This window comes from Erinaceus europaeus, chromosome 4 (genome assembly GCF_950295315.1).
Source record: "Erinaceus europaeus chromosome 4, mEriEur2.1, whole genome shotgun sequence".
In the NCBI taxonomy this organism is placed as follows: domain Eukaryota; kingdom Metazoa; phylum Chordata; class Mammalia; order Eulipotyphla; family Erinaceidae; genus Erinaceus; species Erinaceus europaeus.
The window spans coordinates 8,807,698-8,820,273 of record NC_080165.1 but is presented as its reverse complement, the minus strand read 5'-3'; the positions used below and the strand labels follow the sequence as shown (position 1 = coordinate 8,820,273).

Sequence of the window (12,576 nt, the reverse complement as noted above, 5' to 3'; positions counted from 1 at the left end):
TGTCCTGCATGTCTGTGTCCACTCCTCTCTGTGATGATGTGCTTCTGAGACACTGGAGAATGAAGCCTGTTAATAGGTGACAAGCCACTGGAGATAAGGCTTAGGGGATTACAGTGGGGAAGAAGAGGAAGACTGATTCATTTGTGTCCAGGTAGAAATGTTCTAGTTGGAAAGAGTCTCAATTTCAGCAAAGCTAATTATTAAAATACTGGAACAATTGATTCAGAGTGGAAATATAGTTTGGGGAATTCTAATAGAAATTCATAACTAAGACTGCAGAGCTTCATGCTCCTTAAAAGAAGAAGTGGATAGGGAGGGTATCTTGCCAAGAACCAAAGAGAAGTTTTGGCAGGGGCCACAGCTAAGTGACAAGAGAATGAGGATGAATTCATAAGGCCCTGACCAGGGACCAGGGACGAGAGATTCAGGAGGAAGAAGGGGGAGAACAGGGTGGAGGAGGGATCAAATGGCATCAAAAAGCTATTACAAACCAGGAAGGAAATGTATAGGGTATTATAAGTCAATAAATTTTTCATTAAAAAAGAAACCAGGGAGAATATCTCTAGAGAAGAATGTCACTGACTTTGCCTTTAGGAAATACTTTTCAGGCTGGCAGGCAGCATAATGGTTCTGCAAAAATATTTTCATGCCTGAGGCCCCAAGATCCCAGATTCAGTCCCCAGCATCTTATGTAAGCCATAGCTGAGCAGTGCTCTATTTTTTCTTCTTCTCTGCATTTCTCTCTGTATCTCTTTCAGTAAAATAAAATAAACCAAATGTTCAAAAAGAAACCCACTTTTCATAAAAGAATTGAGGTTTAACTACAAATTGTCTAAGGAATTCTAGAATAGCAGTCAACTTTTAGGTCACCATTTTGAGAGTAAAAAAAATTAATTTTCTTCACATTGAGCAGTATACACCTGTTGTTTTAAAATCTACCCTAGAGTCACTAGAGAATGACTAAAAATGAATATTGAAGTATAACTTAAATATTGGGCAAAAACAGCAGTGCTTGATCCCAAGAGAATAGAGTAAGTTAGGGCTACAAAAAGGAGAAGCAGATGGTTAGAATTGCCATACTAATTCTTAAAATACTGGAACAATTGATTCACTATGGTAAACAAATGCTCATAGTGCTCCTCAGAGGTCCATGGCTCACGCACCTAGTTATTATCCTGAGCCCACCCCACAGACATCCTCACAGTCTGGAGATGATTATCCCCAAGTCTCTGTTCCATCAGTGACCAGAGGATGTACTGGTTGGTCCATTATTGTTATTATTAACTACTTGTCATACTTAACTGTTATATTATTAATATTAATGACATGTCATCACTTAGAAGATAGCTCATTCTGATTTTATGTTTTAATTTTTTATTATCTTTACTTATTTATTTGATAGAGATACCTGAAAAGCTTTCCCTCGGCAGCTGGGGACATGTTTTTTCAACCAGGTGCACCACCACTTGGCCCCCGTCACATCTTAATTTTTCTAAACAATTTGCATTTATTTGTTTATTTATCTTTGGATATATAGAGCCTGAGAGAAGTTGAGAATCAAGGGAGAGATATAGAGAGAATGAGACACCTGTAGCACCATGACGCTTCCCCCCTGTGGGCCAGGGCCAGGAATTTGAACCAGGTTGTTGCTCAACTAATGTGCACGCATCCCTGTGTATCACCACCCAGCTGCCTCAGTATTATTTTAAATGCCCTCTAATAAAGGACAGAACTCCAGAACTCTGAGGCTTGGACCCAAGAGTGTGAGCTTCTCCATAGCCACCACAGGACTATCCTCTGTGGCAGCTGGAATACACCCCAGCATTGTTTTGCCAGGGCTGAGGGAAATCCTTCCACATGGTAAATGAAAGTAGCAAGATAGTCCAGATAAGAGCACAGTTAGGAACTGAATGTTTTCACAAAGATGGAAATCTCCTGCTTAAAGGTTAAACTTCTCCAGTGATTTACAGCAAGGGAAAAGATAAAAGATTATCAAGGCTGCACATATGTGCATTGTGTTTTGGAAAATTGGCTCCATTGTGTACAAACAAATGTTCTTATGTAATCTGATGGTACCAGACACAATGCTGCTGCAGGACCTTGTTTCAAGGCAAAGGAACATTAAACAGAAAAAAAAGAAATCCAGGCAGTTCTGTAATTGGTATTGTGTTTCATGTTTCTGTTAAATAAATATTTAGCTTCTGCTTCTGCATGTGCAAGGAACAAATCATCCGATAAAATAAGGTCGGTAAAGATAAGTCTTATCACCTCCAATGTTAAAGATACAGACTTACGAAGACAGACTCTTAATTTTATTCTTGAGAATTTAAAATCTATACTTCTACAATTTTGGAAGACACATTTTGATGCCATGCCCCATGGCCATAAATAAAAAGTAACAATCACAAAAAAAAAAACCTGCTTTGAAAGTTCCAAAATTCTGATGTTTCCATCCATCATCTGTCATCAAGAAGACTGTTTACAATTCTATTCTAGGGCGGAGGAGACAAGATAATGGTTGTGCAAAGGTGTTCACGCCTGAGGCTCTGAGGTCCCAGATTTAATCTTCAACAACACTTTATTGTTTTTATTTTTATTGATTTAATAATGATCAACAAGACCATAAGATAAGAGGAGTACAATTCCCACCACTAGAGTTCTGTATCCCATCCCCTCTCCTGACAGCTTTCCTGTTCTTTATCCCTCTGGAAGGGTCATTATGGGATGCAGAAGGTGGAAGGTCTGGCTTCTGTAGTTGCTTCTCTGCTGGACATGGGCATTGGCAGGTGGATCCACACCCCCAGCCTGTCTCTTTCTTTCCCTAGTGTGGCAGGGCTCTAGGGAGGTGGGGTTCCAGGACACATTGATGAGGTCATCTGCCCAGTGAAATCAGGTTGGCGTCATGGTAGCATCTGCAAATTGGTGACTGAAAGAGCATTAAGATATAAAGCAGAAAAAATTGTTGAATAATCAGGAACCTAAAGGTAAGACTATAGCAGATAAGATTTGGGGGTCTCCAATTTAGAAAAAGCTAGTAGGTCTACTTTAGGTCTATTCCAAGGAGCCCATGACTTTACTAAGTTTCCCCGGAGCCCGACAGCTGGCATGCAGGTGGGCCAAAGGCACTGTTTGGGTAGATGATGTCAGAGTTGGAAATAGGACTAGAAATCTGTGTCAGGGAAAAGAGCAGCTCCCAATTATGAGAAAACTATACAAATACTGTTAACCCATCTATTTGATCTGGGGCCCATATTTGGCACAGGAGCCTGTGTAACCTCTGCATCCCTGTAGGTCTGAGGTCACATTCCATGGTCATCCCAACAACACTTTAAATTAGAATCAAGCATTGCTCTGGTCTGTCGTTTTTCTTCCTTCCTTTCTTTTACTTTTTCTTTCTTTCTTCCTCTTTTGTAATGAATATAGTATATTATACCAGTAGAAATGCTTGCACATGTTTGTGTTTCTATTTTTAGTCTTACACCTAGTCCCCACTTTGGGAAAAAAGTAAATGTTTAAAAATACCTTCTTGAGTGCGTAGCATGTACTCCAAAACCTGGAAGCCAGAGAATAGAGTGATATCTGCTGTATGAGTGACTCAACATAGTTTACCAGGCTGACTGTTTAAAATATTGCTTTCCCAGAATCCTTAGGGTAATGTGTCACCCATCTCTGCTGTAGTTCACAAACTTCTTTTTTAATTTTTTTTATCATTTATTTTCCCTTTTTGTTGTCCTTGTTTTATTGTTGTTGTAGTTATTGTTGTTGTTGATGTATTTGTTGGATAGGACAGAGAGAAATGGAGAGAAGAGGGGAAGGCATAGAGGGGGAGAGAAAAAGAGACACCTGCAGACCTGTTTCACCACCTGTGAAGCGACTCCCCTGCAGGTGGGGAGCCGGACCTGAACCGGGATCCTTATGACTGGTCCTTGCTCTTCGCGCCATGTGCACTTAACCCACTGCGCAACTCCCCGACCCCCTAAGCTCACAAACTTCTTAACTAGATCATCTTCCTTAGCTGGACCTTTGATTAGAATTTTGTGGACTTTGGTCTTAAACTTTTCCTGCTCTGTCTACTGTCTTGTTGATCAAATTTACTTACTCGGTGACTGGCAGAGCAAATCCTGCTGGCCCTACCTTCTTCCTAACTCATCAGTTCCTATGCTTCCTTTTGAAGTTCTCTCCACTCTAGTGTTGGTCTGCTTCTAAATTCTGCTTCTAAGACCCCTTCTGTTTCATTGGTTTAATCCCCCCTGCTTTACACTGTGTTCTATTTACATAACCACTGTGAACTAAGCACCGCCCTGCCTCCAGGGCATTGGTTTAATCCTCACTGTTTTGCACGCTTTGTCCTTCTCCCCACCCCCTATCCTATGTACATCCTCTTCGGACCTGACACTTCCACCTCAGGAGATATAAGGACAGGATTGTGATTAGAGATAGCTTAGATTGCTAGATTGCACTGCGTTCCACATGAATAAAGACTGAACTACGTACCACTCAGCCATGAGTCCCTGGTCGTCTCTCTCTCCCACCTGCTAAGCTAGCCCGGCACTCTAGTCTCTTGGAAGCTCCTTAAAAATGTTTTCCTACTTTAGGTCATTGCAGATGATCTTTTTGTCTGGAACCTTCTTCCTCCTGCCCCTCCAGCCTCCCCTCTTGTTTCTGACTAACTCCAACTCATACTTCCTAACTTCAGCTCTAAAACAGGTTTAGTAAATTCCCAAGACTAAGCCACGCCCCTCTGTAGACATTCACAGACACTTCAGCACATGGTTAAAAGAATGAGGTCTGGTGTTGGACTTCTAGATTAAACTTCTCTCCCTGCAATTGTTATCTTGGAGCTAATTACTTATCCATGTGTGATGTTAGTTAATTTTATATCTGATTGATCATTAGATGTTGTCTGAATGTCATTTTGTAGAAATTGTGAGGACTAATGCATTCAAAAATCATACACAGGTTGAATTTTGGCACAGTGTAAATGCTCAACAAATATTAGCCCAAATGATACAGTTGTCTCTGGGACTTCACTGCTCTAAGCCAGCTATCTTATATAAAAGAAACAGAGACAGAGAAGCAGAGGAAGAGGAAAATACACCACAGTAACATGTGTGTAGTATGTATGGGATATATAACACAGTTGCAATTAACAGCTATGGTTATTGAGTTGCACTCAAAACTGTTAGGTAGATCATCTCTGAACCTGTACTCCCGTATTATATTCATTCATCTGTTGCTATTGATTCACTCCTACATGTATATCCTGAACAGTCTGTTTCTACAGTTTCTCTGGTGAAACTATATATAGTTGGTGGTGGAAAGCACTAAGAGTATTTGGGGCAGTATGAAAAGAACAATGGTGCACTGAAAATTTCTGTCTGAAAAAAATCTCGTCTCCTCATACATCAAAAAAAAAAAAAAAAACCCAGACTCTCAGCAAGAAATTCTCAGAAATTGCAATTTGGTTAGTCTGAGAACTTAGTTAATAAACAGCAAACAATGAAAGAAAGAAAGAGAGAAAAGACAGCCTCACTCTAGGTAACTGCTTGGGATAAGAATGAATCAAATAATTAACCCACAAATGTCTAAGGGACAGGGGCTGTCAGCCAGGGTGGCGGTACCAAGGCACTGTGATGAAGGACTACAGCAGAGACAGAGGCACCTGGAGAAAGACTAACCAGGTGGAGGTCCCTTCCACTTCTTGCCTTCTTAGTACCCAGGGGGATCCCAGGAAAATACCAAGGCATCTATTTGCTGAGCCACCGTCCCACCTAGCTTATTGCACTTAAGGTCAGTGTGATGATGGCTCTAGGTCATCAGACTTTACAGATATAACCATGTTGTGAGCATATGTTTACTTTTCAGAGCATACAGTTGTTTTTTTTTTTCAACTTTTCATCCTTTCAGGCCAAGGCTTATGAAGGGTTTCCAGAGTTACGGTTGGCCTTGAGCACTAGTTGTTTCTATGACTTCGTAGAAGGTTCCTTGATATGTTTCAAGTCAGCTACACAAGGACATTTCCGGAACTATGGCCATTCTACAAAAGAGTGTCTGGACACAGAGCTTCCTTCCCTATCACAGAGCTGCTAAGAAGCCCAGTGATCTATTTATGGTATATGATGTCAGGGCCCTTGACTTCTCTCCTCCTCATTTCTAGTTTTAGAGATAGGAAAATAGACTCAGAGTACAGAGGAAGTCCCTCATTACCAGAGGATTAGTACTGAGCATAACTTCTCATTTTTTCAGCTATTTCTTTTTTTTTTTTTAAATCTATTTATTTTAAAAAGGAGACATTAACAAAACCATAGGATAAGAGGGGTACAACTCGTACAGTTCCCACCACCAGATCTCCATATTCCCTCCCCTCCCCTGATTTCAGCTATTTCTTTCTTTTTTAATTTTTTACTTATAAAAAGGAAACATTGACAAAACCATAGGCTAAGAGGGGTACAACCTCGCACAATTCCCACCACCAGAACTCTGTATCCCACCCCCTCCCCTGATAGCTTTCCTATCCTTTATCCCTCTGGGAGTATGGACCCAAGGTCATTGCGAGGTGCAAAAGGTGGAAGGTCTGGCTGACTTCAGCTATTTCTAAGGTACACAGAGAGCTTATTGGTTAAGCATTGAGGAATTTCTTTTTATAGATTTTATGTATTGATTGATGGGAGAGAAAGGAGAGAGGGAGAAGCAGAGCATCACTCTGGCGTATGTGGTGCTGGATATTAAACTGAGCTGCTAATTGGCTGAGTTGTAGTAGTACGTTCAGAATTTATCATTCAAGAAAGAAAGAAGCCAGGAATAGCACTACCAAATTTTATTTTTGTGTCTGTTTCTGTGTCTCTTAGTTTTTGACTACCTATTATGCCAAGAATTTAGAATAAATCTAAACTTTATTTTAGGGAATTAACTATGTACTAGGGAAATTATAATTAAGAAATTTTTTCTTTATAACTATCTTTATTTATTTGGTGGAGACAGCCATAAATGGAGAGGGAAAGAGGAGGCAGAGATGGAGAGAGACAGAGAGACACCTGCAGCCCTGCTTCACCACTCGTGAAACTTTCCTCCTGCAGGTGGGAACCAGAGGCTTGAACCTGGGTCTTTTGCACACTGTGACATGTGGGCTCAACCGTGTGTGCCCTCACCGGGTCCCCTATAATTAGGAGATCTTCTGAACAACACACTGGCTTTAATGTGAGATGTTGTCTCACGATTATTTAAAAGATTAACTTATCTATTCATGAAAGAGAGAGAAAGAGAGAGAATTAGACCATCACTGACATAGTCAATACTGCAGATCAAACTCAGGACCTTACTTTTGCAAACCCTACTGCTGCTGTGTCGGCCGGAGGCCACACAGGTCTGTGGTTTTAGCTGCATGCACTAGGGCTTTTCACCTGCCAACCAAAATAGAATCGTTGCCACTTGTTTCTCCTCAGGTTAGAACAGGTGTGAAGAAGTGGGAAGCAAGGAAAATATCTCCACCAGGAGCAGTGGATTTTTAATGTTGGTACCAAGCCCCAGTGACAACCCTGGTGGCAATTATAAATAAATAATTATTGATGTAGGTACAAATATTTGTCTTTAGATCTGTCCCCAAATGTAATCGTGACCCTAAACGCTGAACTCTCCTTTGGTCTCCTGTTGCCCTGACTGATCTGAGGCTTGCCCCTCTGGTTCCCAATTGCTTTGAAGACAGCATCTTCCTCAAACTACCAGAGTTCTGCTTTCACAAGTTACCCTTGCTGTGTCACTGGTAAATGCACATAAGCTTATCACTCTTCTGTATCTAGAGGATATCCACCCCTCCAGAGTGGGGACCCACGGGATAGCTCTATTCCTATTGTGATTTTTTGCCACCAAATAGAAGATTGAAAGAGGAAAAAAATATGTTGACTTAATGAAGAACTGTCTATGGGAGGACTTAGGAGAAACGGAAACAGTGAAAAGTATTGACATTGTGCAGTGAATTGCACAAAGGGATTGGGCACAGTCAGTCAGGGATATTAAGAGTCTTGCCAACTCTGATAAGAATGCCACCATTGGGAGTCTGGCAGTAGCACAACGGGTTAAGCGTACGTGACCCCCCACCTACAGGGGAGTCGCTTCACAGGCGGTGAAGCAAGTCTGTAGGTGTCTATCTTTCTCTCCCCCTCTCTGTCTTTCCCTCCTCTCTCATTTCTCTCTGTCCTATCTAACAATGTTGACATCAATAATAACAACAATAATAACTACAACAACAATGAAAAACAACAAGGGCAACAAAAGGGAAAAATAAAATAAAAGAAAAGAAAAAGAATGCCACCCCTGGAAAATGATGGAAGGATAAAGAAGCAGCTATAGTTTCTCCATGACTGCCACAAACTCAGGTAGCCTCACTCACTCACTCACTCACTCACTCACTCAGTCTCATCCCTTTGATCACCTGCCTTGGAATGGGACCAGCTCTTACAGTCCACTGAGCTGGAGCCAAAAACACTGAGTTCCTCCAAAATACTTGATTTAACCTAGTAAATAGTTGCTCTTAGCAGGATAAGTCAGTCTGATCAATCCTCTCACTCTTTCAAATGAGAACGAAGTAGAGAATTAAGCAGTAAGTTACTATGACTTTCCCATAGCGGACATCTCTGACCTTCAGTACTCATTCATGTCAACTAAGTTGCAAAGCATGTTTTGAAAGTTACTGAGTTGCGGAATTCAAAAAATGTGTTCGGTTGCCAAATCTGCAAACTGGGTCAGTTTTCCAGGGCCTTGTGCTCCCCTCTTTTACATTCCGGAAGAGAAAGAGGAGGCAGCCAGTGGCTGGTGATGGATAGACAGTTTTCCCCTGGCATGTTAAGTTTTGGCTGTCTTCTGTGGTTATCCTGGCCATGGTCCCCTGCCACTCCCTGCAATGCCTGGAAAGTTTGATAGGATTAGATGAGCTATAATTGTCTATGTTTCATGGGACTCAAAGAAGATAAATAATTTACTCAAGGATGTTCAGTTGGTCTACATCATTTCTATACCCTAACCTATTGCTTTTGCTTTGTAGTCCAGTGCTTTGCTTTTGTTTTTTTTTTTCCCCTCCCAGAGCTGGGCCTCATATATGCACAGTTTGACCACTTCTGGGATGGCTTGTCAATGTAGTGAGAGATAAACAGATGGAGAGACACCTCACCACCTCCCATGTTGTGTCATGGCTCAAATCTGGGCGATATGCATGGCAAACCATTTCCCTAGCCACTGACCTACCTCACTGGCCCTAGTCTAGTTTTTTTTTTTCCTCCTCAAAACATTTGGACATAGAAAAGTCAGTAGGGAATGAAGTCTAAACAGAGGAGTTTGCTCTTGTCTTGTGGTCCTTGATTGTTTATTTCATTCCATCAGATACTCTACATTTACAATGCCATAATGAGTCATCTGGTTCCTGAAAAACTTTATTTTCATCATCATCTTTATAAAGAGATAGCTATCACCCCCTTCTCTCTCAATTTCCCTCTGTCCTATCCAATAAAATGGAAAACATGGCCACCAGGTGCAGTGGATTCGTAGTGCAGGCACCAAGGCCCAGCGATACAGTGATAATCGATAACCCCAGAACAGAGAAAGAGAGAGAGAGAGAGAGAGCTATCAAAAATCAGCAAATAAGATGGTATACAGTATTGAAATAGTCTATAATACTTACTTCAAGAGACCAAAATACAATTCACATTTTTATGACTGGGTTCAATATTTGCATTTTTTTCAATTTAAAAAACTATTCTTTATTGGATAGAGACAGAGAGAAATTGAGAGGAAAGGGGGAGACAGAGAAGGAGAGAGACTCCTGCAGCACTATTTCATAGCTCATAAAGCTTTCCCCCTACAGATGGAGACCTGGGTCTTGAACCTGAATCTTGAAACATTGTATAACATGTGTGCACAACCAGGTACACCACTTCCTAGTCCCAGGATTTTCATACTAGTGGGTCATTGAATACTGGTCACGAAGACAATTTGCTTGTTACCAAAGTTAAAAAGAAAAATAAATTGAACAGGATAGACTAAGCATAGAAAATATCAAAGTGTATTGCTGATAACAAAGACAGTATTGTTCTGATTTTTGTTATTTAAATGTTGTATGCACTGGATCACAATATTAAAAAAAAAACATTTCTCCCCAAGTAGACATTCTCTTTTTCTTGCTTTCCCCCTGCTTTCTCCCTCTCCCCTCCCTCTCCCTCTCCCTCTCCCCCTCTCCCTCCCCCTCCCTCTCCCTCTCCCTCTCCCCCTCTCCCTCCCCCACCCCTCCCCTCCCCTCCCCCTCCTTTTCCCTCTCCCTTTCTCCCTCCCCCTCTTTCTCCCTCTCCCTTTCTCCCTCCCCCTCTTTCTCCCTCTCCCTCTCCCCCTCCCCCTCCCTGTCCCCTCTCTCTCCCTCTCCCTCTCTCTCTCCCTCTCCCTCTCTCTCTCCCTCTCCCTCTCTCTCCTCCCCTGCCTCTGTCTCTCCTTCTCCATACATACCAATTACTTTTATTTTTTATCATGTTTTACCTTTATGTATTTAATTCACTAGGACAGAGAGAAATTTAAAGGGAAGGGAAGTAGAAAGGGAGAGTGAGACAGAGACACCTGCAGCCCTGCTTCACCACTTGTGAAGCAGGTGAGGACTAGGGACTTGAACTTGTGTCCTTGCACACTGTAATATGTGTTCTTAACCAGATGTGCCTCCGGCCCCCATATCAATTATTTTTATACTTTTTACAGGTACTAAGCAAAATCCTCCTCTCTCTAATCTTTTCTGACATTATTATTTCCTCACTCAAAGATCTGGTTCAGAGTCCAAACCTTGATGCTCTCCCTTCTGTCCCTATATTAAAAGAATCCATGATGGGAGTCGGGCAGGAGCGCAGGACGTGGCACAAAGCTCAAGGACCTGCGCAAGGATCCCGGTTCAAGCCCCTGGCTCCCCACCTGCAGGGGAGTCGCTTCACAGGTGGTGAAACAGGTCTGCAGGTGTCTGTCTTTCTCTCCCGCCTCTGTCTTCCCCACCTCTCTCCATTTCTCTCTGTCCTATCCAACAACAATGACATCCATAACGACAACAATAACTACAACAACAATAAAAAGGGCAACCAAAGGGAAAATAAACAAAAATAATTATTTTTTTTAAAAAATCCATGTTTACTGTGACCTTCATGATAGAATTTGCTAGTTTTTTTTTTTTTTCTGTTGAATTAAAAACAAATGAACTGGGCATGATGTCTTTCATTAAAGCAAGGGATTCTGGGGGATGGTGGAGGAGAGAGGGGTGGGAGAGAAGCTTGGGCGCTGAGTGCATAATGAAATTACATCATGTTACAGTGACTACACTGTCAAGCATTAACCCCTCGATAAAATAAAAGGAAAAAAAACTGTCAAAAAAAAGGGGGAAATCACTCTATCTCTAAACCGTCATCTTTCCATTTCAGGCAAAGTAACTCAGACTTGAAGAAATGAAATCCCCAAGGGAAAACGCATTATGCCTTATGCTTGCTCTGATTTCCTCTTCCCAAGTGACACTGAATTTGAATTTAGAGCCTATTGTTCATCCCTTGGTGAGTAAATCCATGTCTGCTATATTTTTCCATATCACATTTTTCTAATTTCCTGGGAATGTCACAGATTGAAAATGCTTTAAACTCTTTAGTACCTCTGGAGAAATGTTTTGGATCAGGGGCCTGGTGGTGAAGATAAGGATATTAGAGTGCATTTACTGGACTACAGCACGTCACATTCTGAAACCAGTGGTGTCAGTGTGTGCATCACAATTGAAAACAACAGGGGTCGGGTGGTGGTGCACTGGCTTGAGTGCTCATAGGACACCAAAGCACATCAGCTAACTGCTCAAGGATGCCCATTGGAGACCACGGCTCCCCACCTGCAGGGGTGGCTTCACAGGAGGTGAAGCAGGTCTGCAGGTGTCTATCTTTCTCCCTCCCTCTCTGTCTTCCCCTCTTCCTTCTGTTTCTCTCTGTTATATCCAATAAAATGGGGAAATTGGTCACCAGGAGCAGTGGATTTGTAGTGTAGGCACCGAGCCCCAGAAATAACCGTGGAAGCAAAATAAAATAAAATAACAAAAGTTATCATGCGAGTCATGAATGCCATCTAAGCCTTTTGTTGACAAATTATTCAGGTCACTTAGTCTTGGGGATGTTAGTGAGAGTTCAACCTAACTAAGGGAATCACAACTATTTTCTGTCCTTATAGGAAGTGCTGACTTATTTATTCCTTTGGCTAGTTTATGCACCGTGGCATATTATGGTTACGAGATCTTGGGAGGCTAATAAAATTCTTTCTGAGTCTCATTTCTATAAGAACTAAATTAGTTAATTTAGGGGACTGGATGGTGGAGTACCTGGTTAAGCACGGATAGTACTATGTGCAAGGACAAGGGTTTGAGCCCCCTACTCCCCGCCTGCAGCAAGAATGCTTCACAAGCAGTGAGGGAGGTCTTTCGGTGTCTCTCTCTCCCTCTTTGACTTTGCCTCCCACTTCAATTTCTCTCTGTCCTACCCAATAAAATGAAAATAAATAATAAATAAATAAATGGGAAAATGGCCACCCAGAGCA

The 12,576-nt window shown here is 41.7% G+C and overlaps 1 protein-coding gene across 7 annotated transcripts in view; it reads left to right on the top strand.

The window, feature by feature from the left end:
- ADGRF5 (adhesion G protein-coupled receptor F5) overlaps positions 1 to 12,576 on the top strand; it is a 137,197-nt gene that overhangs the window by 49,273 nt on the left and 75,348 nt on the right. For all 7 annotated transcript variants that reach the window (XM_060188714.1, XM_060188720.1, XM_060188719.1 and 4 more), the window contains one exon: positions 11,433 to 11,558. In XM_060188714.1, the coding sequence (XP_060044697.1) occupies positions 11,457 to 11,558 (102 nt within the window). In that variant the 5' untranslated portion in view covers positions 11,433 to 11,456. The remainder of the gene's footprint in view (positions 1 to 11,432; positions 11,559 to 12,576) is intronic.